At 32.9% G+C, this 19,211-nt stretch overlaps 2 protein-coding genes and 1 long non-coding RNA gene across 4 annotated transcripts; 1 reads left to right on the top strand and 2 right to left on the bottom strand.

The window, feature by feature from the left end:
* Positions 1–256: 256 nt before the first annotated feature.
* On the bottom strand, positions 257–1,611 carry LOC147273107 (3-oxoacyl-[acyl-carrier-protein] reductase, chloroplastic-like). Its single transcript, XM_086256709.1, has 4 exons — positions 1,598–1,611; positions 1,374–1,494; positions 1,038–1,173; positions 257–363 (listed from the first exon to the last, which is right to left on the bottom strand). Exons 1-4 carry the CDS (start codon positions 1,609–1,611, stop codon positions 257–259), a joined length of 378 nt encoding a protein of 125 aa, XP_086112835.1.
* A 577-nt stretch (positions 1,612–2,188) lies between these two features.
* Positions 2,189–4,253, bottom strand: LOC147273106 (phosphopantothenoylcysteine decarboxylase HAL3). Its single transcript, XM_086227498.1, has 3 exons — positions 4,104–4,253; positions 3,044–3,394; positions 2,189–2,683 (listed from the first exon to the last, which is right to left on the bottom strand). Exons 2-3 carry the CDS (start codon positions 3,389–3,391, stop codon positions 2,381–2,383), a joined length of 651 nt encoding a protein of 216 aa, XP_086083624.1. The 5' UTR covers positions 3,392–3,394; positions 4,104–4,253; the 3' UTR covers positions 2,189–2,380.
* Positions 4,254–13,720: 9,467 nt separating this feature from the next.
* Positions 13,721–14,773, top strand: LOC147273105 (uncharacterized). 2 transcript variants are annotated; one of them, XR_015119764.1, is made up of 4 exons: positions 13,721–13,838; positions 13,923–14,021; positions 14,505–14,601; positions 14,689–14,766. It is a non-coding gene; the product is annotated as an uncharacterized LOC147273105 (long non-coding RNA). The 2 variants fall into 2 exon arrangements; XR_015119763.1 differs by having other exon boundaries at positions 14,505–14,773.
* Positions 14,774–19,211: the final 4,438 nt, after the last annotated feature.

Here is a 19,211-nt window from a genome sequence, read left to right as displayed (position 1 = left end):
TCTGAAATATTTTTTTATTCATGGACTAATCTGAAATACCCTTTATGATTGGTGGTTATGATTGGTGGGTGTATTTGTAATTGAGCCTAATATTTTTAACAGCCCTTGTTTAAAAAGGGAAAAAAGAGTAATCTTTCTACTTCTGTATTCAGTTACTGGTCGAAACTAGAAGCTGTTTAGAATGGAATTTAAAGAAAAGCCCTTCATTTGAAACTCTGTGAAAGATGAAGTTAGTTGGGGTATGGGACTCAGCCTCTCACGTCACCATTCCTCCATCAATGGTCAAGACCAGCAACAGATCAGTAGAAAAATTTGATATGTCAACCACCGAGAGCAACTTCACAATATAATAGTGCCAGTTTCCTATTTGTAGAAGGAAAAATATTAATTTTCAAACATTTACCTGTCCTGTAATATAACTCAATAACATTATTTCCATGCAGAAAACAGAACCACAGTCCTATGACTCAATAACATTTATATTTCTAATTTAACTAATGAAAATATTTAGGGTTTATTTCATATTTAGTACTTAAACTTTGACCCTTGTCTTAATGTGGTACCTAAACTTTTATTTGTCCTAATTGAGTACCTGAACTTTTATTTTGTGTCTAATAGGTACCAAAATGAATTTCTATTAAAATTATCAACAAAAGTTAGGGACAATATAGTCAAAGTATATTTTAATTATTTTCTTTATATGTTTAAAATTATTAAAAAAAAACACACAACAAACAAAAAAAATAAAAAAAATATAATTAAAATATAAATTTTTTGAAGTGACTATATTGCCCCAAACTTTTGTTGACAATTTTAACATAAATTCATTTTGGTACCTATTAGATACAAAATAAAAGTTTAGGTACTCAATTGGAACAAATAAAAGTTTAGGTACCACATTAAGACAATGGTCAAAATTTAAGTACTAAATATGAAAAAAAAACCAAATATTTAATTTCTCATAAATTACTGCACAGCAACTACAAAAGGCTTGATAGAAATGTTTAATAGACTAATAGTCAACTGACTGATCTCACCTAAGGGGATGGACCCCAGAATTTTCTTTTCTATGTCTTCTCCAAGCTTGGCAGTCATATCAGATGCAGTAAAACCAGGAGCAACAGCATTGACCACCATGTAAGACTGGAAATATGCTAGAAATTTAAAATCTATCTGCTTGCATAATTAATGTCTTGAAACTTGAACCCCATAACCACTGCTAAGTTTGCTGTGGTGGTATTACTGGTAGGGACTTGTTTCTGTGCCATAGCTACACTCAAGGCGCTACAATCTTGCCTAGCAGACCACCCGTCCCGCCCTTCCCAAAAAAAAAAAAATGAAGAAGAAAAAGAACTTGTATCACATATACATACATTAATGTTCCTACTTGAATATTCCTTTGCAACACTCTTTGTAAAGCCAATTACCCCAGCTTTTGCAGCACTGTAGTTGGCTTGTCCAACATTGCCAACAAGACCAACAACAGATGCTAGCCTAAAATTAACACATAACTCTATATAAACTTTTCTTTTTACAGACAAAAATTGAATTTTCCTGATTAATACATCTCTTCTTTTTCTTTTCATCAAAAACCCACAGCGCATCCTCCATGGGCAAAATTGATTGAATGGCTTTACGTACCAAATTCCAACTCCATATCCCAAATCAAAATCAAAAAATCATTTCAAAGAACACAACCCCACTCCCAATCCATAACTCATTGTTGCTGACAAAGCTTCTCCTGCTATTCCACCTCTCTCTCTTTTTCAGGCTAAACAGCTCAACGTTCAATCAGGAAAGAGATTATATTCTGCTCCACAAAGCCGATAAAAGGATCCCAAGACAATGACCAGTGCACTCAAGCTCATCTTTTTATATTGACCATTATGAGCATTTTAGATTGAACCTCTGATTCTTATGTGCTTAATTTTTCAAATAAACAATAATGGTTGGTATTACTTTATAGAATGCAAAAGATAACAGCCACAAGAGCCCCTGCCACATTGCTAGTTTTCAATAATGAGAAGGGTTTTTCTTCTAAAAACATAGACTCCATTTGCAGTGTTGGACAGTCCACCAAGAAAGGCAACAGGAAATCAACACCAAAACTACAATGCACCAAAAATAGACTTCCTTACCACCGATACTCACCAACAATACAATGCACCAGTGAACACCGCTAAGAAAGTTGAAGAATAAAGAACCATATTTCAGTATAAGACTAGAAATCTCTCAAATGTAGAGCAAAATGATGAGCCAAATCAACTATTACAATTGTAGATGTATAGTTAGCCCAGTTCACATACCAACACACAATCTGCACCTAATACAAAATCTACCAAGTCAAATTCTGTCATTAGGTCTCAAGATGACAGCTTTACTATACTGCTTGCTGAACAATACTGCCACCTTGTTGAACCCGTGACTCGAAAAAGAGTCTTACAGTAGAGTAAATTAAAGAAGGTTCAGCCATTGCACCATTCCCGTAATCCCCGCAAGCCAGCCTCTTCGTGACAGGTGGGATGAGTGAGACTCCAAGTTCATCTATTGACATGAGATGTCGCTCTGTGAAGGGATTGTTCCACATTAAGGTGTTCATGGACGGTGCAACAAAGAAAGGCTTGCTGTAGTCCCATGCTCGTACAACACAGGTGAGTAGATTGTCACAGAGTCCCCCAGCAATCTACAAGAGCAACATTGGACATTAGTTAAATTGAAATTTAAAAATAAAGGAGTCAAATTATAGATTCTGCACATGATCAAACCAGATAGAGGGGATGAGCAATAAAATGACAGCTTGAGTGACATGCATTTTCCAGTGAAATGAACTTTCACCTATATCACTATTGCTTTTTCTTTTTGGATAGGAAACAGACATCATCCTGTTTGCTAATCTTAGAGGGAAACATGCCTTTCTTTGTATGTACTAACTTAACACATTTCTTTTTCGTTTTTTTATTTTTTATTTTTTTTATTTTATAAATAAGAAACAAGCTTAAAACAACTTTCTAAGTAACAAGCTTTCCACATTGCTAAATATTACCTTGCCTAGTGTGTTTGCTGACAATGGGGCAATAACTAGGATATCAGCCCATCGGCGGAGCTCAATGTGAAGCACGCTATCACCTATTTTGTTCCAACTGGCCCATTCATCCTCATCGGTGTAAAGAATTACATCTTTGGGAAGTGATGCTCTATCAATGAAATGCAAAGATGCTCTTGTGACAACTGCTCTCACTTCTGCCCATTCAGAAAAGCTATGGCAGAGGTTACCAAACTTTATGGCAGCTACACTTCCGCTAGCAGCGAGTAGAATCCTTGGCTTCCTCGGAGCACCATTGGTTTGTATTGGCTGGATTTGTGCACTCTCAGATTCAGAGCAAGAAGCCATAACCTATTCAAGAGATGTCAGACACCTTAAGCATCCTAGATGCAACAGTGGTGATTCCCTCAACAATGTCTATGGTTCGCCCAATCACTAATACTCCATACAAAAACAGGTACCAAATTGACCAGAGATGATGCATTCAGATTATCAAAACTCATAAACCCAAAAATTATTCCACTTAGAATTTCAAACCCAATAAATATTGCATACATATTATCAAAACCCATGAATCATTTCGCCCTCAAAACTCATGTATGTAAAATAGATAAACATTTGATAACTACCTAAAATAGGTTGAGAATACACAAACTTTTGACATGTACGAAGATTTTCAGTAAGCTCTTCTCCTCCTCTGATATCAAAATTAGTGTTTAATATAACTTCCCTCAACCAAACACCTGCTAACTAACTTGACCAATGTTTTATATATATTTGAACCAAAGAGAACTTGTCAAATTAAATAAAATATATATATATATATATATAAAAGTTCTCAATTAATGAAACAATATGATGAAAGACTACCGAGAAAGGAAAATTATTTTCCCTTATTTTCTAGCCAACGAAACGGATCAAGCATTAAACAATCTCAAGCATAAGTGAAAGTGTAATTCGTATTTGTTGAGCAAGACGTAAACATTGACTTTATCCCATGGAATTTAGTACTAAAACAAAACAAAATTCCAGTATTTTTGCGTAAGAAACTGTGACTTACTTGGAGTGGTGAGTTCCCTGTGGTTTCAGTTGCTTTAGGATTTTGGCAGAGAAACTCAGCGAGAGAGGTGGGTTTCAGAGCTCAAAACGCACTGTATTGACCTTCTGTTGCAGTGGACAGGTCTCATATTGTGTCTCTCCAGAGCGCTCCAAAGTCCAAATTTGAGCGCAGATGGGTGACGCGTTTCTTCCTTTCAGACTAGATAGACGACGTCGTTTTTGTTCCCGTAAAGAAAAAACGTAGCTGGGCTTTTCTTTTTCTCTTTTCCGCCAGAGAATTGGACTATAAGCCTATACCCCACTCGTATACGGTCGCACCCGTAGACCCGTTAACAGCCAATTGGGGTTTTTCTTTTCAAAAGTGGGTTTTTTTCTTTTCAAAAGTGGTTTTTTTTTTTTTCTTTTCAAAAGTGGTTTTGTTATTTTGCTTCTTTTTGTTTTGGGTTATGAATTTAAGTCTTTTAACAAAATATAAAATTCTAAAATTACTCCATTATTTGATTTCAAATTCCTAATCATATACAGGCAGCAAACAGGTATAGCAACCAATATCAATGTAGTTTACTAAATTACTCACAAGTTAGCAACCAGATATCAACCTGCCAGAAATCAAATCCATAAAATTAAGCAACCAAACTCACAACTTAGTTTACTAAATTCGTTTAGAAAAAATTAGCTTTCTAATACACTTATGTAAGCAATTTTTTTATTATTTGTTTTTTAAATCCCAAAAACAAATATAAGCATATTTGCATATATGATATATCGAAATCTTACCTTGCTCCTGTTCTGAAACCAAACTTCAACATGTCTTGGCTTCAGGTTAAATTGCTGCAAGTGCCTGTTTCTGAGCCTGCGTAAATTAGTTCAAAATCCAAATATTAAGTTCATGAAAGAGAAAGAGAGAGAGAGAGACTTTGACATATGAATAAAACTACAAAATCAAATGTACACAAATCGATAGCCCTAACCTGGGTGAGAGAGATAGATAGAGTCTGAGTTTTATGGTTTATGAGAGATCGAAACTCGGTGAGAGAAAGAGTCTGAGTGAGTTTTCTGGGTTTCTAGGTTTCGAAACTCAGTGAGAGAGGGTCTGAGTTTTCTAGGATGATGGGCGATGGACGTGCTAGGATGGGTTTCTAAGTTTTTTGTGTTTGTGGTGAGAGGATGGCGAAAGGGTGGCGAGAGGGCGAAGATTCAACGAGAGGGCGAGGACGATGAGAGAGAGTCTAAACTTTCTGGGATGGGTTTCTGAATTTTCGGTGAGAGGATGGCGAGATCGAGGGTGGCGAGAAGGCGAGGATTCAGAGAGAGACTGAGAGGGCAAGGGCGAGGGCGGCGGCGAGAGAGAGTCTGGGTGAGGCTAGGTTATTTCTTTTGAATCGAGAGTAAGGTGAGAGTGAGATGAGAATGTGATTTGTGTTTTAATTTTTTGCTTTAGTGAATTTTTTTTTTTTTTTGGCCAAAGTGATTTTCTGTTTTAGTTTTTCAAATTTCTAATTGGAGTATTAAGTATTAACTAGTTTAATAAAAACCTTATACTAAAAGTCCAAAACTATATACATTACTTACATATTTAGTTATTTACATATGTTTTAAACTTTTAATTATTATGTGTTTTATAATTTCTATAAAACATATATATAATTTATAAGGTCCGTTCATTATAACTACTAAAGTTTAATAAAGTTTTAGTTTAACTACCAAAATATAATTAGATTTTAGTTTAAGTACCAGTTAACTTTTCAAAGAGTCTGAATACATAAATGTATCCAGTTATCATGTTATTTACAAATCTGCCCTATTAAAATTTCCGTTTGTCTCATTTTGAATAAATGCACTAAAATCCAATACAGATAGGCCCACAAAATCTCATGACCCACACATCCTTACTCACTCACACACACGCAAAAACTTCACTCACTCAAAAACTCTTTTCACTCTAGAACTTTCAGTAATGCTCACGCACAACTCAATCTCTAGATTGTTCTTCACTTTCGTCACCCATTCTTTCATAGATTTCTTTCAACGAAGCTATTGATTCATCACGCCTGAGTTTGAATTTCTTATATGCCTCACGAAGCTACCTGAGGTGAATTTCTTTATTTTTTATTTTGATTTGTTTAGTTTTCATGTTTGAAGTTAGAGTTTCTGAATCTAAACTCTAACGCTATTACATTTGGATTCAAGAAAGAAATACTCACAAATATGAAGAATCTAAGTCCAAAATATAGTTGTGAGTTTGGGTTTGAAAAGCTTTGAAAGTTTTGTTTCATTATTTTGGTAAATTAGGTTTTCATGTATAATTTGGATCCAAAATATACTTCGTCTTCTAAGTTTTTTTTTTTTAATTTGTAATTTATTTACATGATTTTGGTTGTTTATTAGTTAGTAGTCTATTTGAAGAAGAAATTGAAACTGAATGGTGGACTATAATTTATGTTAGAGTGACATATATAAGTTTGAATCTCTGAAAATCTAATATGTGACTGTTGTTCATGAGCATATTAATTTTATGTTAGAGTGACATATATAAGTTTGAATATCTAAAAATCTAACATGTGACTGTTGTTCAGAAGCATATTAATTTTATGTTACAGTGACATATATAAGTTTGAATATCTGAAAATCTAACCTGTGACTATTGTTCAGAAGCATACTAATTTTATGTTACAGTGACATATAAAATCTAATATGTGACTGTTGTTCAGAAGCATACTAATTTTATGTTACAATCACATATATAAGTTTGAATCCCTGAAAATCTAACATGTGACTGTTGTTCAGAAGCATAGTAATTTTATGTTACAGTTATATATATAAGTTTGAGCACCGTTAATCTTGAAATATGAGTTTTCTTTCTTTTGTCTGATATAAGTTTTCTTTTCTAATTTACACTTTTTGCATTTGGTTTAGGTATTTCTTTAAAGAACACTGGAAATCTTAATAAACATACGTCTTAAAGGTCAATTTCTTTACTTTAGTGGTTGTTTCATTAATATAAGTTTTGTTTCTTTTTTAATATGAGTGTTGTGATTGTCATAATTTAAAGCATTGTAGATGCATGACAATCACACATTTGCACATTTTCACTCTAAGGATATGGTTCAACCCTAGTTATAATGTAGAGATTGAATTTAATGGGTGACTAATAATGACAAATACAGAATTGTGACTGACATGAAAAAACCAAACCCAAACTAGCAAAATTAGGTGTATTAAAAGCCAATCCTAAACCTGTGACTGACAATGAAAATCCAAATTTAATTTTGAAGATTTATCATATCATACTTTCCATTGTAGATTTATCACAATTTAAAGCATTGTAGATGCATGACTATCACACATTTCCATTATAGATGCTTATCTAGAACCTAAATTTAAAGTATTTGGCCTTTATCATAATTGAACACCAATTATCTGTGATTGAACACTTATTATGTTAATGTGATGAATGTGGTAAGCTTCTACTGTAAGGATATGGTTCATATCTAGTTTTAGTTTACAGATTGAATCTAATACGTTTAACATATGTATATTTTCTTTTAAATTTAGTGAAATTTGTTTTTTCAAGTGTGAAAATGGAAAAAAGAAAAAGTACAGAACAGAAAAATAAAGATATAAAGATCGTAAGGAAAAGGCCTTCTTCTAGACAATTTAGATGTAACATGGTCTTTTTCTTAAAGAAAATGGATGCAATCAAGGAAAAGTTAACACCAAGGCAGATTAAACTGTTGAAAGAGACCATTGTGGAGTTTTATAAAACCATTTGACAATGGCTTGATGAACAATAAGTTTTTGTGGAAGTCGGATGCAGATATTGAAAGGTTATTAAAATCTTTTTATGCACAAACAAACAGTTTCTGCTTTCAAAAGAAACATTTGAAGATAAGAGCAAAAGATGCCTTTACCATATTTGGCCTACCAGTAGAGGGGAAACTACCAAAGCTCAAATTTGAAAAGAGGCACGAGTCATCATTTCTTGATAGGTATTTAAAGTCAACTAAAAGGCCAACTCTTGCATCACTGTATACTGCACTTCAAGATGCATTTGATGCTACCACAAAACACAAAACATAGAGGAAGAAGGTGAGAACATCAACAAAAGATGTAGAAGCAAAAGACAAAAAGAAAAACAGAGAAGGTGATGATGAAGATTATGACAAGGATGTTGTCAGATTGATTCTGGGCATCTTATTCAACCAAGTTCTTTTTAGCAACTCAAGTCAAACTATATGCTGGAAACCAATGAAGTATTGTGAGAATTTAAGCCAGCTTTCAAAATATTCTTAGGCGAAAGCTGTTCGAAATTGTCTTTACAAATCAATGAGAAGTAAAGAAAGAAGAAGAAAGTCAAGAGAACAAGCTCTTGGAAATGTTAATGGTTGTGTTGTATTGATACTGGTAAGTCACAACATCATAAACTGACAGTTAGTCACAGTTTGAATATTTTTCTTTATGAATTTTTTTTTTTTTAAATATGCAGTACATACAATTCCAGGACATGAAAAAAAGACACCAAATTTTGTGAAGTGGAGTTTGCCAAGTTTGCACTCAAGTCTTGATATTTATGATGATAAAGCAATAATAGTAATATCATAAAATTGATTACCATTTGAAGTTCAAATTTTATTCACTAAATACTAATATGTATATTTAACAACAATTGGCAGGATTCGATCATTGAAAACCAGAATGATGACACTTCTTCTGAAAATTATGAAGAATATGGTGATTATGATAATGATTCTGATGACAATAATGGAGAAGAAAACACAAATACTGATGAGGATTCTAATCAAGATGGACATGATGATGATGATTTTGACAGACATGGTGGTGAACATTTAGGTGACAATTCTGATAATTAAGACAGTGATGACAATGCAAGAGAAGAAACATTAGTAAGCATGGTAATGTATATTTAACTTTAACTACCCATTTAGTTAAGTTTGTAATGTATATTAGGGAAATATGATCTTATAATATTAAACTCACAGTTTCATTATATATGTCAATGCTTGCTTGAGTTCTGAGTGTTAACTTGCACAAAGTTAGAAAATGTTCTTAGTGAATGGGAATGATGATAAGACAGTTAGTTAATCATAGAATTCACCCTCAAAACTCACATATAAACCAATTAGAAGAATGCGAAGCTGTGACTGTTATTCAGAAACATACAAGCTTTATGTCAGTCACATATATGAGATTGGATCACTAGAAATCTTGTAATATGAATTTTCTTTCTTTTTCAAATATGAGTTTTGTTTGTTTTCTAATTTACATTAATTTCATTAGGTATTAACGTTGCATTAAATTATGCAGAAGGAGAAATTGAATCAAAAGGGAAAAGAAACAAAAGAAAGTCATGAAGAAGATAGTGATGGGGAATCAGATGGATATGATGATGAAGATTTTGACAGACATAGTGGTGGACAATTAGATGAAAACTCCAATAATCAAGACAGTGATGACAGTGCAATAAAAGAAAACATAGCAAGCAAGGTAATGTATATTTAACTTTATATAACTAACCTAAAATTAACTACCCATTTATTTAAGTTTCTAAGAGCTACATACCTACATAAATCAACCTCAAACCACAAATGTATAATTCCTCTTATTTAAAGGTTCTTTGAAATTTCAATTAGAGTGATAATATTAATCTTCTACAATATTTTTGCTCAAAATCAAATGACATCTCTGTGACTGTGGGTTCTCTAGACTATGACTATTGTTCAGAAACTATGACTATTGTTTAGAAACTGTGACTATTATTCAGAGACTGTGATTGCTATTCAGAATTATACAAGTTTTTTGTCACAGTCACATATAAGTAAACATATATGTGATTGTGACATTGATGAGCTCTGAGTGATAGGTGTGATTGCATTATTATATGTGGATTTTAAGTTCTCAGTAGTTCTGCTTTTTTTAATTCAAATTTTGCAGAAAGAGAAATCAAATGAAAAGAGAAAAGAAGGAAGTGAAAGTGATGGACACAATGCTACTGTTGAGGAATTTGAAGAAACTGATGACATATATGAGAAAATAGTGAAGCTCATGGAGACTCACATAGAGCAAACTATGCAGCACAATAAAAATTGGAAACCTCGAGAGGAAATCATTACTTGGAGAAATCATGATTTTCCTGTTCAAGAGCTGAAAGTGAAACAACTATTTGATATTCCACTTGATTATGAAGAAGAGACATTGGCATACATAACACTTTTAAAGAGACTGAAGGAACTAGAAGATGAGAACCTCGATTTAAAGTTGAAGAATCAAAATTTGCATGAAAAGGTGAAAGGTTTGGAAAATATAATTGTGCTTTTGGGGGGGGATGTAGATGATAATTCAGTCTCATCACAGCACCAAGTTCATAAAGAAGGAGACAAAGATGTCAATCAAGTTCTTGATGATAGTAACGGAGAAGAAAATGAACAAAAAGGAAATGAAAGACCTCTAGTGCAGTCACATAACCAAAATGCTAAAGAAGCAGAGAAAGATGTGAATCTGAATGAATATCCAAATCTAGAGCAAATTTCTATGATGTTGGCAGAAAAGTAAATGAGAAGATCAAGAATGGAGAATTTCCAATCGAAAGTCCATTGCCGGAACAATTAATGTCAGAGCATTCTGAAAATTGGGCAATTGTTGTATCATCATTACCAAAATATTTTATGGATGATGATTGGGGTGAGGCAGTAGAAGAAGAAGATAATGAAATTGTGGAACGACAAATTCCAAATGAGGCTTCACTAAAAACTAAAGTGAAAACAAGAGCAAGAAAGAAGAATGAGTTGGAAGAATATGATTACAATTTAAACTACTCGATCTTCCAAGAGAAAAGGCCAGAAAAGTACATCAAAGTGGTGATATAGTTCATTTGGTTGCCGTCTTTCCTGAAATGAAAACACAAGAAGATGTTAAAAAGGAAGAGAAGAAGACAAAGATTACATGGGGAAAATACAACGTGTTCAAGAAGTTGTTGCAATTTGAGAAGGAATTAATTAAAAAATTTTGGAATAGTACAAATAAGTAAGAAGTTCTTCATATATAAGTGAACACATTTACTCATTATGATTTAGTTTTTGTAATTGAAAAACAGTCATTAATCACCTAATTACTCATTTTTTTACTTTGAACCACAGGGGAACAAAATTTTGGGAAGGCAGATATGGGAGCCTTGGCAAGCAAGATGTCTTGGATGTAGTGAGAGACCTTGCACTTGGAGACAATGTAAGTTAAAATAAAATCATCAAGTATACTAAAATATAATCTATTCTTCATCATATACTAATATTGTTTTATTTCTATATGCAAGATTGTTGACTGCTTCATACAAATATTGGAAGAGAGAAGCAAAAAAGCGGGAGATGAGACTTTACAACATATGCCAACACTGTGTTGGCATATAAAAAAATTCTTAATGATCAATTTTTTGATATAAGTGACTGACAATCAGATGCTTTTTTTTTTTTCTTTTCTTTTCTTACAGAGATTTGTTGAAACTAAGCAGGAACCCAATTTGAGTCTGATGGTGTTTGACCCTCTGTTGAAAAAGTTTGGAAAAGCTAAAAAGCTATTCTTTCCAATCATTCTTGAAAATGAATTTCACTACACTTTGCTTGTACTTGACAAAGAAGAGAGAAAATGGACTCATTATGATCCATTAAGGAAAAAGAAGTTCAAATCAACAGACAAATGCAAAGAAATGGCTGAGAGTTATGTAAGTAAGAATTTAATTTTATGCTTTTCTATATATGTCAATGCTTGCTTGAGTTCTGAGTGTTTGGTTTGGCCATTTCATCTTTTTCAAAGTAATTTTAGCTTTTTTATATCTCTCTATTCTTCAAATATGAGTTTTGTTTTATAATTTACTTTGGTTCCATTAGGCATTGATGTGACTAACATATATAATTGCCAAATAGAGTGATGCTATTGAAGATTGGATGTAAGGGATCAAAAAAAATGGAGAGCAAATGCTCGAAACAAGAATAAGATTGAAGAAAGTTCCACAACCAGGTGATGGAGAATAGGGGTGGGCATTTAAACCGCGAACCGGACACACCGAACCAAACCGGGGGTTAAAAAACCGTAAAAACCGTGTTGACCAAAACTGGTCAAAGATTGGACCGAATTGGACCGGACCGGTCCTATACGGTTTCGGTTCCGGTTTTGATTTCTTTGAAGCCGGGCCGGACCGGACCGGACCGTATGTGTATAAACATATATATATTTATACCATTTTATATTTTTATACACTTTTTTAGCACTTTTTTATACACTTTTTTACACACATTTATATATATTTTAGATAATAAAATTAATATTAACCTAGCTATATTTTAGACCCTAAAATATATTTTATATATATATATCCCTATATGGCCTATATAGTATATTATATATATATAGTACTATATAGTATATAGTTTATAATACTATAGTATATCCTAACTTATAATTTTTTTATATATATTATTGTTTACTATAAGACTATAGTCACTATACCCTATACCCTAAATGGCCTATGGCCCCTATACTCTAAACCCTAATTGAAACCCTCAAACCCCAATTAGATTAGTTAATTACAAATTATCAATTTAAACCCCAATTGAAACCCTCAAACCCCAATTAGATTAGTCAATTACAAATTACCAATTTAAACCTCAATTGAAACCCTCAAACCCCAATTAGATTAGTCAATTACAAATTACCAATTTAAACCCCAATTGAAACCCTCAAATCTCAATTAGATTAGTCAATTACAAATTACCAATTTAAACCCCATTTGAAACACTAATTATATATTTGATAGTACTATATAGTATATAATTTATAATACTATAATATATCCTAACTTATAATTTTTTTATGTATATGTTTACTACAAGACTATACCCTAAATACCCTATACTCTAAACCCCAATTGAAACCCCAATTGAAACCCTCAAACCCCAATTAGATTAGTCAATTACAAATTACCAATTTAAACCCTAATTGAAACACTAATTATATATTTGATAGTATCCATATAATATATAGTTTATAATATATTATATATTTGATAGTACTATATAGTATATAATTTATAATACTATAATATATCCTAACTTATAATTTTTTTATGTATATGTTTACTACAAGACTATACCCTAAATACCCTATACTCTAAACCCCAATTGAAACCCCAATTGAAACCCTCAAATCCCAATTAGATTAGTCAATTACAAATTACCAATTTAAACCCTAATTGAAACACTAATTATATATTTGATAGTACCCATATAATATATAGTTTATAATATTATAGTATATCCTAACTTATAATTTTTGTATGTATATGTTTATAAGTTTATTATAAGACTATATCATATACCCTAAATACCCTATACTCTAAACCCCAATTAAAACACTAAAATTAAATGAAACCCCAAAATCAAATGAAACCCCAATTGAAAATTTGAAACCCTCAAAAAGTCAAACCCCAATTACTAATTAGATTAGTCAATTACCAATTTACCCATTTGGCCATTTTTGGCAATTACCCTACCCAATTACAGATTAACCCCGATCCCCAACCCTAAAGCCCCAATTGATTTATGTCTCACACTCTCACGCATCCAATCTCACTCACCCAGCCAAGTCTCTGCCTCTCTGACTCTCTCACGCAGCCAGCCAGCCAAGTCTCTGCTGTGTCTCTCACTCTCAGCTCTCACACTCATCTCAGGTAACCATCTCTCATCTCGCATCTCTCATGATCTCATCTAGTCATCTCTGTCACTCATCTCTCACTCTCACTCGCGAATTGCAGTCAGCTGACTCAACCACTCAAGTCTCTGATCTCGTCGGCGTCGGCGTCGTCGCAGCGAATCAAAAGCCGTTCCGGTACATCTCGTCGGCGTCGTCTCAGGTAACCATCTCTCTCACTCTCATCTCTCATCTCGCGTCTCTCTCTGTCAGTCACTCAGTCTATCATCTCTGTCTCTCATCTCTCACTCTCTCATCTTGTCATTTCTTTGCAATTTGGGGTTTGATTTCGGGTTTGGGTTTATATTAAGGTTATTCTGTAATTTTTGTGCAATTTTTTTGTTCTTCCTTGCAATTTCGATTTTAAATTAGGGTTTATAGTTAATGACTTAATGTGGGGTTTGATTTCGGGTTAGGGTTTACATTAGGGTTATTCTATTAATTTTGTGCAAATTTGTGGTTCTTCCTTGCAATTTTGATTTTAAATTAGGGTTTATAGTTAATTTGGGGTTTGATTTCGGGTTAGGGTTTACATTAGGGTTATTCTGTAATTTATGTGCAATTTTGTGGTTCTTGCTTGCAATTTCAATTTTAAATTAGGGTTTATAGTTAATTTGGGGTTTGAAAGTTTGAACTACATATGCAGGTTCTGGATTTTGTACTACATTTTGGGGATTCAATTGCTGAGCAGTGAGCAGCCTGAGCTACATTTTGGGTACTTGGGCAATGGGCAGTTTTGTGAGGTACTACATTTAGTTTTTTTTGGCAAATTAGCATGATGGTTGTGAACTTGTGAATGAGGGCTGCTGAAAATTGGGGTTTCTGTTTAGTGTTTAAGACTTAGGAGGGATGGACCCCCTATCACAAGGTACCCCTTGGTCCCCTAGTAGCTTCTCCTCCGCCTCTGCCTCTTCACCAACACCAACTTGATTTGCTAGCTTGTGGCTTTGTTTTCTCTTGGATTTTAATTTTCTGTCAATTCTTGAACTGTGGTGCAGTGAAAAGCTTATGAAATGAGTGTATGTTAATTTGTTCTGAAATGAGAAGTGAGAACATGAAAAGCTTATGACTGTATGTTAATTTGTTCTGAAAAGCTTATGACTGTATGTTAATTTGAACTGTGGTGCAGTGAAGTATGGTTGATTATTTTTTGGCCCAAATTTTTAATTGGGCTCAGACTAAAAAAGCCCAAAACAGTAAGGCCCAAAACAGAAACAGTGCACTGGACCGGACCGGAACTGTTACAGTTTGGTTTGGTCCAGTTCTGCTGCAACAATTCTCCCACACCGGCACCGCACCGCACCGTATTGTCCTCTACAGTGCAGTGCCGGTGTGGGGGGAGAACTGGGCCGGACCGCACCGTGCCCAGCCCTAATGGAGAAGGATACATTGTAATAAGGGAAGCATTAAGCGCAGATGAAATTGATACCATAAAATGGATCAATAGGCATTGTAATAAACTATGTAGATTCAACTTTGAGCATGACAAAACACGTGCACAGCAAAAACAAACTTCGTAAGTGTATTTCCTCCATGAAGTTGCAATTTTGTGAAAAAATGAAACCTGTGCTTATATTTAAATATGATTTGCAGATTAGATTGTGGAATGTTTATCATCTATTATATGGATGAACTATCTAAAGGCCATGATTTAAAGAAGAAATTTGAAAAAGAAGCGGTGATAGAGTTCAGAGCCAAGACAATTTCAGAATTCCTGAATCATGAAGGTAGCTGGATATCAAAGTCAATCACAACAGCTTCATTTAAAAGAAAGAAGGCACAAAATGAAACAAAAGATGACTTTTGTTAAGAAGGGAAACTGAAACATGTTGCTTTGAGAAAGGCACTTACACAGTTACACTGTTTTTAGGAACATCTTCATTTACTAGGAGTCTAGATTTGCAAATCTAGTTTTTGTTATGTTTTGAGGTAATTAGAATACTTTGTATTGAATCTTTCTTGGAGTGCTGCTTCTTTGGTGGATAATGTTCATTTTATAACCATTTAAACTTGTTAAATTTGTTGTTGGATATATATTTCACTTTCATTAAAGAAAGACGTTCCTCTTTTTTTTGGTCTATTCTTTAACTTTTTATTTAGTTTTATTTATTTATTTATTTTTTTTGTATAGATAATGGTGTAAGATGCTTACCTATATTTTTCTGACAGATTTAAGATACTTACACCAATTATGTTCTAATATTCTTTATTAAAAAATATGTGACTAGTCAGCCACAAAAGCTGTGACTGACGAAGGAAAACTCTAACTTTTTATATCCTAATATACAAATATACAATTATAAATATGTGACTGCGACTTAGATTTCGAAGTTTCTATATCCTAGAATAGTGCACACCTAAACCTTAACATTAGTATTCTTGACGATTAATATGTGAAGTTGTGACTGCCTTTCAATAACATTCTCAGTAATCATAATAATTAGCATGGATGATACTTCATTTTCAATTATTTTTATATTGATACATTAAACATAATCTCCAAATCCTTGAAATCATTCTATACCCTACACCTTAGTAATAATAATAATAAAAGCCTCTCAATTTTCATTGGCTTGTACATGTGTTTGCCTCAATTTCTCTCCAGCCACGTGTCGTCTAGGCTGTAGATCAAAGAAACCGCGTCCTTCTAATTTTGTGTTGGGCGTGCCAGCACACAGCCGAGAGGCCGAGTACAAAGATGATGATCCGCCCGTTTTTGACTTCCGGTCAGGCGACTGTGGATTGAGGAAGGAACACCCCTCGGTCTCAAAAGCTCAATTGCCTTGGCTGCAAGGACTTAGAATAAATGCACGCTATCGAGTGTGATAGTGATGCAATATGTAAACGTAAAGTGCGAGTGACTGGTGTGAAATCAGGATCAAGCAAATAACAAGTGACAGTAAAAACAAAATCAAAACAAAGATGTTCTTCAGTATTGATAGTAGCAATACGAGTATGAACTGTAAAACACATAATCTAAACTACTTTAAACTAAGAAAGTAATAAGGATGGACCTAAAAAATGGACGGTCTTGATCATTGAATTCCCCGCACCGTGGTGAGCTGGTGGTTAGGTGAGCGGGTGATCATTTCTGTATATATATATATATATATATATATATATATATATGGGAGGCGATTTTCGCACTCCTCTTTTCTCCGTTTGCACTCCATCTCTTTTTTTAATGTATTTTGTATATTTTTATTATATATTTTTCCAAATCTACCCTTTATGGCTATTAAATTTTTATTTTAATTATCTTTCAGTAATTATTATTTTTTCCTAAATTTTCTCATTGTTATTAAAAAATAATAATAATAAGTAATTTTCTCTCCCCCTTGTTGTATCTTCTTCATATTGCATCTTTTTGCCTTCTAAGCCTTTTTTTTTTCTTTTGTGAATCAGTCTTGTTCGTGTTTTTAATCATCATTCTATACTTTCATTAGGAAAATATTTAGCTTGTCATTATTTTTTTTCGTTTTCTTCATGAGGGTTATGATTTATGTGAACCAGTCTTGTACGTGCTTTCAATTATCATTCTATACTTTCATTAGGAAATATTTAGCATGTCATATTTTTTTTTTCGTTTTCTTCATGAAGGTCATGATTTATGTATCTTATTCTTCTTTTGATGATGAGTTTTGTGTTATGAAATTAATTGAGATTTTCAATTAGTCCACTCCCTTATTTTTGGGTCTTTTGACACTGCCAAGAAAAATGATCCCATAGCAACAACTACTAATTTGTAGCATATTTGATTTTTAAAAAAATGAATGTCACATGATAGCTTAATAAGAAAAGAGAGTTAGGTGTACTATATATCAAAAAGACGAACAAAAGTGTAGAGAATTACATAAGTTTTTCTTGCCTTTTAAAAGAGAGTTATAAAAATAGATATATTGTTATGACAATTTAAAAAAATTAAATGTGTAGGATTTAATATTGCATAGGTGACATTTTATAATTAAAAGCTAAATGGTATATATGAAAAATAAATAATAAAAATATATACAAACATTTAAAAAAATAAGAAGGAGTACAAATGAAGAAAAGAGAAGTGCGAAAATCACCTTCCTATATATATATATATATATATATATATTCATATTCGACCCCTCAGTTTCACTATGCCTTTATGATGTCAATTGTAGTGCCCTGCACGTTAGCCTTTCCATTGAAAGTTGAAACAAATGCCCATTCGACATATCTTGCCAATAAAGCCAATGGGATAGCAGCAGCTATCGGTCATTTTTTAGTTAAAATATATATAAGATAATTATACACATAATCTCACTAATATATGGTTACATGGTGTCCATTTATCAGTATTAAATTAATTACAGAAAATCATACGCTATCTTCCCACTTCAATAATAGTTTGTTGAGTGTCATGGTTGAAAGCCCTGTGAGTTGGTCAAATGGATTATTAAAATCTCAGTCTAATTGGCATTTGCCGCATTTGTGCCCAAGAATGGATGTTAGCTTTGGCATTTTGTAATATATATTAGGCACGAAGCAGGATGACATACGGTGAACTAAGAATTTATTAAAATATATGTTTGTTAAAATTAGCGCATCTAATTCAAGGCTCAATATATTGTGGTGCATGGTTTATTGGTTTCAAATATATAGCTAGCTGTTGTGGTATATATAAGGTACAAAATATTCTGAAGCTAACTAGTTAGCAAGTTAATACGAAGCTAACCAATTTTTTGAACCCACCACGTGATGTATCTCATAATCTAAACCGTTCATTTTTTAGATCCCACTTCAAATATCATCTCTGTAAAAAAATCTTCAAAATCGAAAGTCTTATATATATAATATAGGGAAAAATTTACAAACATGACACATATTTTGATGGTTGTTTCATTTCAAGACATTAATTTTGATTCGTGTTAATGAATGACACATACTTTTATTTTGTGTCAATTAAGGACCCTGTTTTATCTCAAATTTGGCCTGACATTGGATCCATCAAAACTCCATCAAATCTATCAAATTTATATTTGGTTTAAAGCTATACATCTCCTCTTTACAACCATATAAAGATCACTTAAATTGGACATCTACAACGTACTCCAAATAATTGGTCCAAAAGTAGGGTACCCGAAACTGTCAAATCGAACATCTACAACTCCAGATAAATACAAAAAATGTAAAGTGAAAAAAATAAACACAATCGAAAAATAAGAACATAAAATAAAATGAAGAACAATAACTTAAAGGAATGAGACGAGAACGAGAAAACTAATAGATAGCTTTCATATTCATATGTGGAAATAAAACTAGAGTCCATTAATTATAAGGTACTAACAAAGCAAAATATTAACCAAAACCACTCAATCTATTT

This window comes from Dryas octopetala, chromosome 9 (assembly GCF_963921425.1).
Source record: "Dryas octopetala chromosome 9, drDryOcto1.1, whole genome shotgun sequence".
NCBI classification, from domain to species: domain Eukaryota; kingdom Viridiplantae; phylum Streptophyta; class Magnoliopsida; order Rosales; family Rosaceae; genus Dryas; species Dryas octopetala.
The sequence above is the reverse complement of the archived record's forward strand: the minus strand, read 5'-3'. Positions and strand labels throughout refer to the sequence as shown.